Source organism: Nyctibius grandis, chromosome 10 (genome assembly GCF_013368605.1).
Source record: "Nyctibius grandis isolate bNycGra1 chromosome 10, bNycGra1.pri, whole genome shotgun sequence".
NCBI lineage: Eukaryota > Metazoa > Chordata > Aves > Nyctibiiformes > Nyctibiidae > Nyctibius > Nyctibius grandis.
The window spans coordinates 11,575,729-11,590,293 of record NC_090667.1 but is presented as its reverse complement, the minus strand read 5'-3'; the positions used below and the strand labels follow the sequence as shown (position 1 = coordinate 11,590,293).

The following is a 14,565-nucleotide window of genomic DNA, read 5'->3' as shown; positions in this document are numbered from 1 at the left end:
AAAGGCTGGGCAGGAGGGAACGATGGAGTGGGAAAGCACAGGCATCGTGGAAAAGAAAGAAGAGAAAAGCTGCCTTTAGGCTGCTCACCTTGGGACGACCTTCAGCAAGGCCACCCAGTGTGTACACTGAGTGCACCACTGAGACGCTGTCAGCTCCACTGTGACCATCCCAGCAAAGGGTCCCTCCAGGACACGGCACGGCCCCACTACCAGTTCCCAGGCTGGGAGGCTGAGGCTGTGCTGTGGGACAACCCACTGTGGGGCAGGCAGCACCCTGCTAGAGACCCAGGAGGCTGCAAGGAGCCCTGCCCACGCCCAGGGGCAGCTCTCAAACCCCAAACTGAAGAGACCCGCAAGGTGATGGGTAGATGGGTGTCTGGGGCCAGGTTATTCAGCACCTTCCTTCTTCCACCAGCACCAACAGATTGGCCCAGCCTTTGGTCACAGCACATCACACACAGCATTGCTAGCTCAGGGCTGCCCATGCTCCCACTCCCCACTGCACCCCAGTTCTGGGGTCCAAGCCCATTTCTCAGCCCAGCTGCGCCAGCTGTTAGTCCTGCTACTTCCCAAGCAGAGCAGGGCTGCCTGCGTCCCCAGAACCCCCAACACGGCATTTCAGAGGCCAGACCCCCAAGGGGGGCACAGGGCCCTTTGGAGCAACAGCCAGTCCCAACCCCATAGCCACGGGCCATCTCCACGGCTGGCTGTGAAAGGAGCCCAGAGGCAGCAGGGGACAAGGTACGCTCCATCGCATGGCTTGGGGCTCACCTGAGCCCCTAACCCAAGGTCAGAATAGGAGGCAGAGGTGTAACCACAAACACTGACATAAGCCTTTGTACTGCAAGAACCCAAGCTGTGTACCCTGCCAAACCATGCTCTGCTCTCACCTCTCTGTCCCACTTCATTAAAGGCAGAGAATTAAAAAACAGACGTCAAGGTCTGGGTCAAAATGCAGCAACTACAACCTCTCTTAGCCTAAACGGAAAATAACGTCCCACTTGGCTGTTTATTCAAACGAAATAACAAATCCCATAGGGAAGCTCCCTCTCTGCTGAACCGCCTTCGTGATAGCTGAATGCTAAACACAGAAACAGCCTCTTGCAGGTGGATAGCAAGTGCCAGGGCAGTGCCTCAACCCACCGACCATGGGGATGAGAGCAGGTACCCATGGAGCAGGAGGTGGTCGGCAGGGCTGACTGTACAAGAAAGCCCAGCAGGAATGGGATAAAAACTGAGAAAAGCACTGGGTGAAACAGCTCAGCCATTTTAGCAAAGAGAAGATGAGAGAAACCACCGAAGTAATTAGTGCAGATGCTCCAGGAACAGCTGGAGCAGGGCAGCAGGCGACAGGCACCAGGAGAGCAGTGCTGGGGGAGCACAGCACCCGTCCCCGCTGCGGTGCAGGGCTGTCTCGGCAGGTAAAAGCACACCTCTGCCCTGGTGCTCACACAACACTCTCAAAGGGGCTTAACATCCCCCCCAGCCACATCCTGAGCCTCCGTCTGGTAGGACACAGGGTGGCCCAGCGATGGGGCCAAGAGGCACCAAGCAGGGCTCGGTGCTGGGCAGGGACAAACCAGGCTGGGGACAGCAGGGGACACGGCAGGACGAGGCATATCTAGAACAATAAACTCCTGTGAGCGTACGAGGGGTTTCGGCACAGACGTAATCCTCTCCCCTCCTCCTTCCCTCACTCATGTTCTCATGTTCTCTCCTCAGCTCCTTCGTACGCCCAGAAGCCCGACTTCAAAAGGAGGTGGGGGCTGCCAGTGCAGGCAGCAGCAGGCAGGCAGACACGGCTGTCTCCTGCTAAAAGCTTTTGGTGCCTTTCATCAGGGTTGGGGGAAAAACAGCCTTCAACATCGGGCTGGAGGCAAATGGCCAAGCCCTGGCATCAGGTCCTGCTGCCCAGCAGCCCTGTTCTCCCAACATGGGCCAGCCAGAGATTTAACCCTCCCTCCCAGACAGGGTGGGTTTAGCCCTCCCCATCCCACCTCCCTGCTATATATACACGTAAATAAATCCATCTGTGTACAGTAAGCACCAGAGATCCTCTTAACCCTCCACGCTCTCCACTCTGTAGCAGGGGCTAAGCGCTGCCACCCCGTGCCACAGGCGCAGGAATTGGGGCATTCTCTGGTAACAAACCCATTCATGCAGCTCAACTCGCCCGTGCTGTTCTGGAAGCCACATCTCCCAGCTCCTCATTAGTGACAATTAACACACAATCAATGGGCCCCAAAGAGCTGGCACTTTCCAGGGAACAAGTCCCCTTTCAACTGGGGAAAATTAACATGTGCTTTGTCATGCACATTTTGGGCTCAAATGAGCCAAAACCTGCCTACCAAGGAACAGAATTATTTCCCAAACCAGACCCTTTATGCCACCTGACCAGCCAAGTGGGGAGCGAGGGCTGGGGCAGCCCCAGATGACCTCTCTTGGCAAGCCCTTGCTCTGCCACATGCCCGTGGGATGCTCTCGCAGCAGCTCAAAGGGCAGGCAAGGTGAGAGCAGGGACTGGGGGTACCCCCTGCCTTGGGGAGGGTAACATGCACCCACCAGCAAGGACTGTGCTGCTGGCTCAGAACCACCCACTGCTCCTCCAGAAGTTATTTCAGACCAGGTGAGAAGCTCCTCATAGTCAGCAGAAGCCAGCCAGGGCAGGAGGCACCTCTTCACCCTGCCTCCTTCACCAAACCCCAGGGCAGCCCCTTGCCTGGGGAGGGTGGAGACCTCAGCACCCACAGAGGGTGGCTGGGCTCGGACTTCAGCTCCCATGCTCCAGCATTAAAAAAAGCTGTGGGCTTGAGAAATACAGCGAGATCTGTGCACAGATGAGCAGCAACCCTTCGCAAGAGGCCAGCGCAAGGACCAGGCAAGCACACGCTCTCCGGCTTCACCATTCCCCAGCCCAGAGCCAGGCAGGGCTGACCCATCCCCAGCCTCTGCTTCCCTGGGTATTTGCCTAGATGATGAAGAAGAAAAAAAGACAGACAAGAAAGCAAGAGGGAGACAGCCTGGATGTGACAGGCTGGCAAGTTTGACAGAGGAGTCTTGTTAGCAGTGTTTTTCCCCCGCAGTTCGAGCGGGGGAAAAGCCAAGGAATGCTTCCCAGCAGCCTGCACCAAACGAGCCCGGCTGCCCAGAGCTTTAATTGCCAGCGGCAGAGCAGGGGCAGGCAGCAGCAGCTCAGGGGCCCAGGAGGACAGAGAGCAGAGCAATGCTGATGGCTTCTGCTGCAGCACAAGCTCCATCCTCATGCCCCAGGCTGAGGGGTCTCTCCAGCCACCCTCCTCCAGCACGAGGGGTGCAGCTGACCCTGCGCTGTGCCTGCCAGGGGCTGAGCTTGGGGTGTTTCACCCCAAGGCTGCAACACCCCAATAAGCGCACACTGTGCCTTGTGCCACTGGGTGTTTGGGACTGCAGGCCTGGGCCAGCTTGGGTGCAAGCCTGCAGCTCAGCGGGGGCCCGGGGATGTGGGATCGGCAACCACCACAGCAGACCTCCACCAGCTCCCCAGGGGAAGGAGAGGAAGGAGCTGGCAGATCTCTAAGCTGACTAAGAGCTCTGAGTGCCCAGTGGCTCTGCTGTACCAAGCACAAGCCAAAGCAATTAGCATTTCTTGGAGACACTCCGTGTAATCTTCTGAGTGATGGGGAGAGCTGCCACAAGCACAGAGAAGGGCTCGGAGCCGCTCCCCAGGACTGGGGACACGCTGTGCTGGCAGTGACGCAAGGCAGAGCAGGGCTGTCCCACCAAAGGGACCTCCTGCCAGCGGCTCTGGGACCGCTGCTCCAGCCAGGAGTGGGGTCACTGCGCCCCCACCCAGCCACCACGGCTCTGCCACGGCCCCAGACCCACCAGATCTTGCCTCTGGGTGCTGCAAGCTGTCAGGCAGCAGAGAGTCAGAAGACAGAGCAGAGGCAGCTCTTGGCATCTTTCTTGGAGCACAGCCCAGGTGGGAAAGGCCACCCTGGGGAAAGCCAGGGCCAGGACCAACCTCATCCATCAGCTCCCAGGCAAGGCTCTCAGCCTGAGCCTCGAGGCAGGCGAGGAGCACGGATGAGCCTGGAGCTGTTTGGGGAATCATGCAGGAGCAGCAGCAGCCAGCCCAGGCCAGCCCAGCCATCCAAGAGCCATGGATTATTTTTAATGGCTACTTGCAGAACACAGTGAGCGCCCACAGGACAGACAGCCTGAGCTGATGCTCAGCCCATCCCTCTCCCCAGCACGTGCAAGGAGCATATCTCACAGCCAGGCTTTTTATAGGGTTTCCCATTCCTGCTGGGCATGCAGCTCAGTATGACCACACCACCCCCCTCCCCCTCAGTAATCACTCACATGCCGTTCACTAAAGTCTTTCCATTCCTTCTCTAGCTGTTTCCTCTTCTCTCCTTATTAGGGATCCACCTACCTATCCATCTTCTCATTCTCTCCCCCTCTGCAGCTATTTTTAAAATGCCATAAAAGCCTTCAACTGGTAGCATCCTCAGGGATGCAAGGGATTTTATATGTGACCCATCACGAGCCATCATCACCACATAACTCACCATGCAGGCAGTGACTTCTCTTTTTTCAAAAGCAGGGGAGGGGAGAACATCCACACTCAGTCCCTCAGCTCTCCCTGGCCAGCTCACCCAGAGCAGCACTGCCAGGCACCTCCTGCCCCGGATGGGAAGGATCAGGTCCAACCCATTCCTCTGCCACGGGGGCAGCTGGGCCAGACGGTGGGGCAACAGTGCAAGTCCTCTTAAGCAGGATCTGTGGGTGTATGAAGGGATGGTTTTGCTCACTGAATACAAGGCTCTGAGCTGGGGATGATCCAGGTTCGTGCCTTAGCATCTGCCACCAGATGAAGGAGAGCTTCCTTGCTGAGAAGACGGCTGTGTTTCTCCCTATATGCCCATGCATGTGTAAGCTGCTCTACTGCTTGGTTCCCATGCTGGCTGATGGTCAAGAGGTGGGGGATATGTTGGTGCTGCCAGCAAAACTCCCTCCAAAGGCACAGCCTGCCCCAAGAGCTGAATCTCTGGTGACAGCCTGGATAGATAAGGAGGACCAAGGTTTTCCTGATCAGCCCAAACCTCCAGCCCAGCCTGGATGGAGGGAGTGAAGAAAAACATTCAGAGACCACACAGGCACTGCGCCAGCACCATAAAAGCCACTTTTCTCTCCGCAATCTGGTTATTCCCTACAGAAGAGCTGCCTTCCCTTTCTCTCCCAAAGGTCTGCCCAGAGACCTGACACATGTACCAAAGACACCCCCTTGCCCTGGCCCATCCAGCCACCTGCACCCCAGCACAGCGTGGCAGGAGCCGAAGGCAGGTTGCTAAATCTTCACCCCAGGGGGAAGGCTCCCTGCACAAGCCGCTGGCTGCCGCTGCCAGCAAGGCGCTGGCACGCTGACCCAGCCGCAGGACACCAGCCTCGGCGGCTGCCAGATGGGATCAGGCTGTGCGTAACCTGGGAGGTGTCAACACGCTCCGTGTCACCGGCGGGACCTGCAGGAGCCCTTTTGACCAAGCGCTGGGTGTGCCTGTGACGGAGGCAGCAGGTCTCCATCAGCCCGAACTTGGTCACATCGCTCTCAGACGATGCTTGGGTGATGTGGCTATTTATAGCACGTAGGAGATTAGAGGGAGCTCATCTTACCTTGCTCCACCTTCTTCATTGTCTGAGGACCGGGAGCTGATGCAGAAGGTGCTGAGGCAGAGGGGCGACGGGGAGGGACACCCCACAGCCCCTGGCACAGTGCAGCAGGGAGGGAGGGACCAGCGCTGCGCCGTGATCTGAGCGCAGGCGAGAGGCTGTGTGAGCGCAGACAAGAGCTGGGGAAGCCTGTACTCTGTCACACTCAGACTGCTGCAATACGAGCAGAGAGAGGGAAAATCCGGAGCAGAGCTGCCTGCTCGGACGGCAGAAGCTGGTGCCGAGCTGCCCAGCACGCTGCCTGCCCAGCACTGCCCACGCTGGCTCCCGTGGCCCTGTGCAGGCAGCTGCCCTACACGGGCTGCATTTGAGCTGGGTGCTGGGAGCAAGCGGGGTCTGCACCACCTCCGGAGGGGCTCTGGGACCTCTGCCTGCCCCAGCCCCAATTGCTTTCCATGCCTTTGCTCTACTCATCACCTGACCATTGATCCCCAGTTCATAGGGCAAGCACGAACCATGGGGACCTGCTGTAGGTCCTTCCTGGCAGCCCAAAGTCCTGTTTGCTCGTGTAGTCACGCACAGACATCCTGGCTGATGCAGACCTTGCAGCCACACCAGCCTGCTGAGAAAGCCACGCACGCCCCAGCTGGGCACCGCTGCGGCCAAGCCAGCCGGAGGTTGTTTAACCCAGGAAGAGCCCTCAGCGATTCAGCGCAGCAGGAGACAGGCAGGGCAGCAGCAGCAGACAGACAAGCCCTGATCCAGCCCTGCCTCGTGGCCAAGGCAAGGAAGCCCCTTCTTTCAGAGAGGGGCTGCTGGGGGAGGCAGCAAGCTCTGGGGCTTGGATGGGCTGCAGCTCCAGATCTGCAACAGAAACGGGTTTACACACCTAGCTTCCTTCCCTCCTCCTCCTCTTCTAAAGCTTTTAGCAAGGAAAAGTCGTTGACCAGGGGGTGAAACACAGCCACCCTGTGCCAGCCACCCTGCTGGGACCCTCCCTGCCTCCGCTGAGAATCCGGGCTGGGGAGCAGCTGCGACAGGGAGATCCCCACCACGGCGCCCGGCATGTCCCAGCAAGTGCTGCTGAGCCAGGGAACAACCCACCCGATCCCGCAGCTGCTTTAAAATATCTCCCCTTTGTAAGCAAGTGCCTCTGGGCTGGGCAGTGCTCCCCGGGACGCCTCTGCACAGAGGGGTCCCCAGGGCTGGCAGGGGGATGGATGTCAGGAGAAAAGCAGCAAGATCTTCCGGGTCAGCTAGCACGGAACATGGATGCTGGTAAGGACAGGCAGGACCTTGCAATGTGCTTTTGCTAGCAAGATGCTACAAGTGCATCTGTGAAGGGTGCTGTACCACAGAGCCTGGCACATGTACTTCAGGAGCTCATGCTTCAGGTCCTAGTCTAGGTTGTGCTTGTCTCATCCCACAGCAGACTGCAGCCTGGCTGCACGTATCTGAGGAACACTCAGAATTCACTGCTGTGAGAACAGGTCACACTCTGAAACTTAAATTCAGATTGCAATGGACTCAAGTTGGGCTGAGGAAGGGCTCCGGGGCTGACATCGCACCAGCAAAGCCTTTCTTGCCCCACAGCAGTGTAGTGCTCTCCAAAACGTGCCACTTGTTGCCAAGAAAGAACACAGAAGCCAACAGGATGGCTTCAAACCTTCAAACACATGCTCCCCTCTTACGCTGTCCTGTTCCTTACAGAAACCTTCCCCCCCAAGGACTTTCCTGGTTGTCCAAGTCTCAGAAACAAGATCATTCAAAATGGAAATGGAACAAAATGTCCATGAACAGAAAAACAAGTGATGCCCAGGGCTCAGAGGACTTGCCAGGGTAGAAAGGGTAAGGAGAAAGGTCAGACAGGCTGCATAAGGAAACCATAGCACCAGCTCCTTTTTCTTTCAGATCTCTGCCCCAGGCAGCACAGAAGGCACATCAATTCCCACGCCAGGGCTTATGGCTGATACTGATAAAGCATTCAGAAGACTATGCCTGAACAGAAAAATGCGTGTATAAACTATGGCCCACCAAAAACCCGAGCCACCATCAAATAAATGGGAGCTGTGCACCCAAGTTTGCTGCCATGCTAGATCGGTTTGGCCCTGTTAAGCTTCAGGCAGCCCTTTTCCAGAAAGCAAGGCATGTCCATCAGGGCTGTGCATCAGTGCACTGAAGCTCTTCTACGTCCCCAGTGATTTACTGAGCCTACAGACTCAAGAGGCAGAGATGCGGGGCACAGGAGGACTTGGGACAGCCTAGGTGTCCTCCAAGAACCACCTTCCCTGCTGCAGGCTGCCAGTCACCCTGCCACACTTGCCCTGAGCTGCTCACAAGCAAACTCCCTGGGCCTGAAACATCTGGACTTGGGCTCTGCCTTCCCTGTGGCTACTGTGGGCATTCCTAGTCCCCTTTCATCCTTCAAAGCTCTATCCTTCCCCCTCACTCCGTCTGAGTCCTTGCCATCACCAGTCTACCCCCAGGATGCTTTCTGGAGGTGCTGCAGTGCTCACAACTGAGAGGCACTGATGTATTTAGTCTAAAAATATCTAATTAGATGTTCCAACCACTTCATTATGGCACAGTCATGACAGGACTGCAGGGTCTGGCAGGAACTTGGTGGGTTTGCCTCCACTCCTTCGCAGCTTTGCGGAGACCAAAGGCAGCACCACACTGACTCCTTGCTGATAACAGTACAGTCTGTCATTAGTCCAGCCTACTGGCATCACAAATACAATTATCTGGCTAAACTGATTGTCACTTTGTCATTCGAAAACTTGCTATTTATTTTATAAGAGCATGGTAGTCCCTTGAAATAATTCAATTGACTTTACAGCATGCACTTCATTGGCCTGCAGGGCCACTTTCCATGGCTTCTGCTCTTCAAAGGGCAAGCTGCCAAGAAAGATGGTTTGCAGGAGAGCCTGAACAAAGCTTGGAGAGAGGACAGAGTCCATCCACCAGCCTGAGGACAGAGAAGCTGCCTGGGCTCTGAATTTGCTGGCACCAAAGTGAATGCAATGGATGATTGTCCCTTTGCTAGGCTGCCCAGGAGAACAGAAGGGACAATTTGTATTAGGTTGCTTGTGGCAGTAGGGTCAGGCTTGGATGTTAATTGAGAGGACTAAGATGTGGGTGGAGAGCCTGGAGCTCCCTTTGGTGCCCAAATTCTGCAAAATGCAGTGTTAGAGCCCTCCTTAGAAGCATGGATGCTAGGTAATGTTCATGGCTGGGTTTGGAGAGAACATACTAGGAAGGCAGCTTTCCATCTCTTGCAAGACTCTGACTTGCATCTGTGTCCCTCCTTTCTTCTGTCCCACCTGCACCCATACCTTGAACTCTGAGTCTTCTCCAGTCTTTCTGAAAGCTCTCCTTCTACAAGCCTCCTCCACGATAACCTGCCAGAGAAGGAAGAGCTCTGCCTGGAGACCTGCCTCTTTCCCCACTGCATGTGAAGAGCCTGTCCAGCAGCTCTTGAGGGGAGCAGGGGTGAGGAGCATGAGGGCTTATCCAGAGCCAGAGCCCATCTCACCAAGCACCCAGGGACCAGGCAGCAGCACCCCTGCTCTGGTCAGTATCTCACTCTGCTGGGTCCTCCCTCACTGGAGCTGTGCTTTGTCTGTCCCCAGTTCACTGCATGCCTGTGGCAGCCTCCAGCATTGAAAGATGAAACATGAACCAGCATTGACCAAGAACCATGAGTGCTATGCCTGAAAAGGCTCATCTGTACCATAACCTCCTTCAGGCTTGGTGTCAACCCGCAAAAAACTAGAGCCTCCTCACAGGGAGGATGCTGACACTGCTCATCACACCAACAGGCTGGTCCCTCCAGGTTCACTGCACTTCTGAACACAGTAGAAACACCATGAACTCCTCAGCAGGTCCTGCCCCACAGGCTGGGGAAGGCTGGTGAATCACCCTGCCTGATGAGCCCTACAGAGCAGAGCTGGAGCTTCCAGAGATGTGCAGCACCATGTGATTCCTCTTTAATTACACAGGGACTTAACAGAGTTTGCTGGTAAACACCTTGTAACCACATGTGCATAGAGATTACTGGGTAATTATGCTTAGTGGATCACCATGTAATAGGGAGCATGATTTAGGAAAGACAAAAATAACCAAGCAAACATGCTGCATTCATCAGTATCTGTCATGGAGCCTTCCTGCCCAAATGCTTAGCTGGCCAGCCTTGCCTCCTGTCTCCTTCCCCAGCTTTCTGAGACTAGGGGAGCCTCCGAGCAGGAATTTGAGAGGTGCCAGGGGCTGGAATGGTCTGGGGAAACTTTCCACTTCACATACCAAACCTTCTGCAATAGCTCTTCGTGCTCTGACAGGCTGTCAGCTGCTCAGAGGAAAGAAGATGGGGAATAGATGGTACCAGTTCCCCCCACCCTGAATTAACTTGCCATGGGGACAGATTCTGGTCTTCCTCTTCAGGGTGCATGTTGGAGACAGAAAGGAGTCTGGAAGATCTCTGGATTGTGAACCAGTTTCAATCACCCGTTGCAACATTGACCCACAGCCTGCCAAACCTGGTTCAACCCAGGAGTTACGTGTGTCTTTTCTCAAACCAGGGTGGCCCATAACAGGGAGCACCTTGCTTCTGACAAGACCAGTGCCAAGACTTCCAGCAGCCCCCCTCCCACCCCAACAGAGCTGGGCCAAAGAGACAATGTGCCAATGCCATCTCCCATGGGTCCCACCAGGGTGACCCCTACTCACAGACCATACTCACTGCATGGACCCACAGCACCCAAACCTGATGGCTACCTTCAAAGCAGCAGAAGGGATTATTCATACTTATTTCAGAGTCCTAAATCCCTGGGGCAGTTGACAGCTTCAACCCTCTGCCTTTTAATGAGCACAAACACAGCACTGGTCACGTTAAACTCCACGCACCAGCCTAGTTTCTGAGGGAGATGCTGAACCCAGAACATAAGAGATTTCAGGGGGCTATTTTTAAGGGATGTTCTCTTGGGCAAGGGTTTGTACTACAGGATCCAGCTTCAATAGAAACGCAGAGCAGCACTGATAGACCTGTTGATGAATGTATGAATCCATTTGCAACCAATTAGCAGTGCTAACCAGAGTGGGAGGTATACATAGCACAGTTAATGTAAATATCAACACTGTGCCCTCCAAATGCTCGCTGCACACCTGGTGAGCCCAGGAGGAGAGGCCACCTTTCCAGCCAGCACAACCCTTGCACCCGCAGGGCCACCTGGTCTGCTCTGCAGCCTCAGGATACGAATTTACGCCCAAGATCAAGGGCCTTTTCCTCTTCACCCTAAAAGCAAGATTTCCATATGGCTTTGACTTCCCTGCATCACGAGAGAGATGACGACATGGGGCCTCCAACCCTGGGACCTATGCCAGGGTGAAAAGCAAACCCCTGTCCCCTCAGCAAGGGCAGGTGAGACTTCCACATGCTGTGCACAAAGCATCTCCAGAGCTACTCCTGTACAGCCTGGCAAACCCTGCACAGAGCTCCCCGGTGGCCTCACAGATAGTTCTGCACAACAGCATGGCTTGAGGGCAGCTGTGGCCCACAGCCCCAGGTTTCTTGCCTCATGTCAGCTTCAGACAGGACAGAAGTGTTATCAAACTGCACCAAGTAAAATGGAAAGGAGTGGTGGGAATTCACAGATCAGATGGTGGCATCTTATCCTCAGCCGCACATCTCCTTGATTTTCCAGCCCAAAATTTTGGTCCTGCAGCCACAGGTACACCTGTACATCATCACCCCATGCCCAGTCTCACTTCATCATCCATCCTCCTTCTCTTCCTATGTCTCCCTCTCTACTCAAATCTGCACAGGTAGGGTCCTGTGCACCAGGAGAGAGACCAGACTGGGGAGGATGGGGTGCAGCTGAGTCTGCTGGCTGGATCCCACCAAACCTGAGCTCTCAGGCACTACAGGGGCTGGGGGGCGGGGGGGGGGGAAACAACTAAAACAACACAGAGAGCAGCAGGGCTGGCCATGCCTGGGAGGCAGAGCTACAAGCAAGGCTGGGAAGCCCCTGATGAGCAAGTGGCACTGAGCTGCCCTGAGCCACTGGCTGCTAGCAAAGGGCTGCAAAAGCCACGGCAGGTCACTGCCAGGTAGCATCAGTGGGGTGAAACAGAGATGGCACAGAGGGCACTGACCCAAGGCTCCTGGGCTCCTTTTTTGCCTCACAGGAACATGGACCTGAGGGATACAGGCTGGGTAGGGATGCACAGAGCTGAGCCAAGCAGCAGCAAGAGGGGAGAGACAGCTTTTGGCAACCTTCACACCTGCCACAGAACATGCTGACGGAAGAGATGTACCCGCACCCCATGCCTTGCTCACAGAACCAGCTAGGAGAGGATCGTGCCATTGCTAAGAAGAGACATGAGCCAGCATTTGGGTATGGGAAGCCCTGCTTTGAGCCCCTCAGCTACTGGGAAAGAGTTCGGAAGCCTTATGAGGCAAAGCCCACTGTCTTGCAGGGCTTGCACAGCCCTTGTACCAGGTGTGGCCCCAAAGGGACCATAAGTAATCAGTAAGCAATCAACTCAAAGCTCAGGAAGTGGTCAGCAGATGTTAAAGTTCACAAACCTTTACTAAAACACATGGCTACTCAGAAAGAGGCAATGGGAGTATTTAGGCAAAAATTGCAAAGCCATCCAAAGGGCCGGGCGAGAGCCACGGTGGCAGCCTGCTGCTGGCAAATCCAGCAGCTGAGGCACTGCTGGGTGATGTGCCCAAGGTCACAGAGCAAGGCAGTGGCAGAAGGAGGAGCATCTCCCAGGAGACTCCCAGCTCCACGCTCACTGCCTGCCCGGTGGCCTCCTCCCATGAGTCATGTCAGAGCAACAGGCAGCACGTTTGGGTTTGCTGGCACCTCTCTCTGTGGGGGAGGACCCAGTGAAGGAGTTCTGTGGCACAATCAGATAGCTGTAACACACCAGCGCCATAAACAGCCCTTATCACCATTGACAGCCAAGCTGGCTACTCAAAGCTGGAAAGGAATGCCAAAAGGAACCAACATGCATTCATCAAAACTGGATTAGAGGAAGCTTAACAGTGCCACCTGACCGCTGCGGTCACCGACCCCAGCAAGCACTGTGTGCCATCCCAGCCCTCCGCACCAGAGCTGAGCTCATCACCCAGAGAGGCAGAGGGAGGACCCTTTGTTATCAGGCATCCAGCACACTCAGAAAGAATCAGTCCCTATTGTTTCCTACCTGGGCACCGCCAGCCCCGCTCCCCAGGAAGGGGGCTAGCTCCTGTCCCAGGTGTGGCTCATGCACAGGGCACCTGGAAAGTTTTCTCACCTCTGACGCAGCCCAACAGAGCTGGAATCACCTGTTCTGTTGCCTTGCAGCATGCCAAGGCATTTTTCATGGTGTTTTGCTTGGGAACCACCCCAAGCCCTTGGATTGAGAAATCTCAACACACCAATGCAATGGAGAAGTCACTGCTCTGCTGCTTTCTGCCTGGGGGAGTCCTCCTTCCTTCACACAGCCTCCAGGACCCACAGGAGGGAGGGCACCTTCCCTGGGCTGGTATCCCAGGAGGAAGACCCTCAGGTGGCCATCAGGATCAACTCCTTTGGCTGGGGGCTCACTGCTTTTAAAGGAATGTATCAAAGCTGTGGTAGCAAGGTGGGTACAGCTGTCACATTATATCAGCAAGGAAAAAGAAATTGATTGTGACTTGATCAAACCTGATCAGTCTTTCCAGACTTTGCAACAAGGACAAAACCAGAAGTAACCAGACTAGTACCAGGTGCCAGTTCTCATCTTATGCAGCACATTTCCAAGCTCTGCTTCTTTAGGAATTCATACACAGCGCATGAGTGCCTCTGTCCCTGTCTTACACACACAATAGAAACACCCACATCCCCAGCTGCAGAAGGTACATGTTTTTTGTATTGCACCTGTGCTTTGCTCAGCTCCCTGGTTTCTGGGTCTCTCCTTACCCTGCTCTTCCTCCCCATCAGCTGTTACCCCTAAGTCCATTTATATGTAGGCAGGAGCATCAGCAAGTGAGCCTGCTGCCTGTCAAGTGTGCTCCTGGCTCCCTCTCACCATGTTGCATATCGACATGTTAGTCCATGATCTGCCCTCCAAACCCCAGAAATACAAGCCAAGAAGTATTCAGTGGAGATAAGCACCACAGCTTAGCCCACAGGAAAGAAGGGCCAGCAAAGCCAGACCCTGCCAGAAAGCAAAAGGCAGGCAGGAAAATAATAATAATAAAAAAAAATCCATCCCATTAGGCTTGTCAACCCTGTTGTGACATTTTCTTTCCGATTCCTCCCAGACAGATCCGTGCAGTATCAGCCCAGTTCCCACAGCAAAGACAAGGGAAAGCCGTACTTACTGCTCGTGCTCATCTTGCCGGTCCTCCTCCGTCCTTCTCATTCAACAAAAGGGGCAAAGATGCTCTTTAAATCCTCTTTTTCCTCCGCCCCCCCGGCAGTGGGAGGAGGTTGCCTCTCTCCTTTCTAGGAGAGATATTTCTGTGCGACCCACCGGCTACCGCATCCCCCGGCAGCCCCGCCACGCAGCAGGGCTGGCCCCACGGCTGCGCTGCTCTCGCTCCCGGGCGGCAAGGTCACGGGCGGCTGCGGCGAGGGGGCGAGGCGGGGACGTCCGGGACCAGCCCGGGGGAGGGACCCAGCGGGGCCCCAGGCGCGGCGCTGCCATGCACTGCGGAGCGCGGCGCGGCCGCTGCTCTTATAGCGGGTGTGGAGCCGCGGCGGGGGCCGCGCAGCGCCGGCCCGCCCCGCCCCGCCCCGGCGGCTCAGCCCGCGGACGGCGGCGCCCGGCGGGGCAGCGCGGAGCGGCGCGGGGGGCGGCGGCGGCGGCCTGGCCCCGGGGGGCGGCTGCGGGACGCGCCGCCTCGGCACCGCCGCCATCTGCTGGGCACCGCCCGCCCGC

At 56.0% G+C, this 14,565-nt stretch overlaps 1 protein-coding gene across 9 annotated transcripts in view; it reads right to left on the bottom strand.

Moving 5' to 3' along the window:
* The window catches only part of ABLIM3 (actin binding LIM protein family member 3), a 54,918-nt gene extending 40,561 nt beyond the window's left edge, over nucleotides 1-14,357 (bottom strand). For all 9 annotated transcript variants that reach the window (XM_068408547.1, XM_068408539.1, XM_068408541.1 and 6 more), the window contains exon 1: nucleotides 14,006-14,357. In XM_068408547.1, coding sequence (XP_068264648.1) covers nucleotides 14,006-14,018 — 13 coding nt within the window. In that variant the 5' untranslated portion in view covers nucleotides 14,019-14,357. The remainder of the gene's footprint in view (nucleotides 1-14,005) is intronic.
* Between the last annotated feature and the right edge of the window lie 208 nt (nucleotides 14,358-14,565).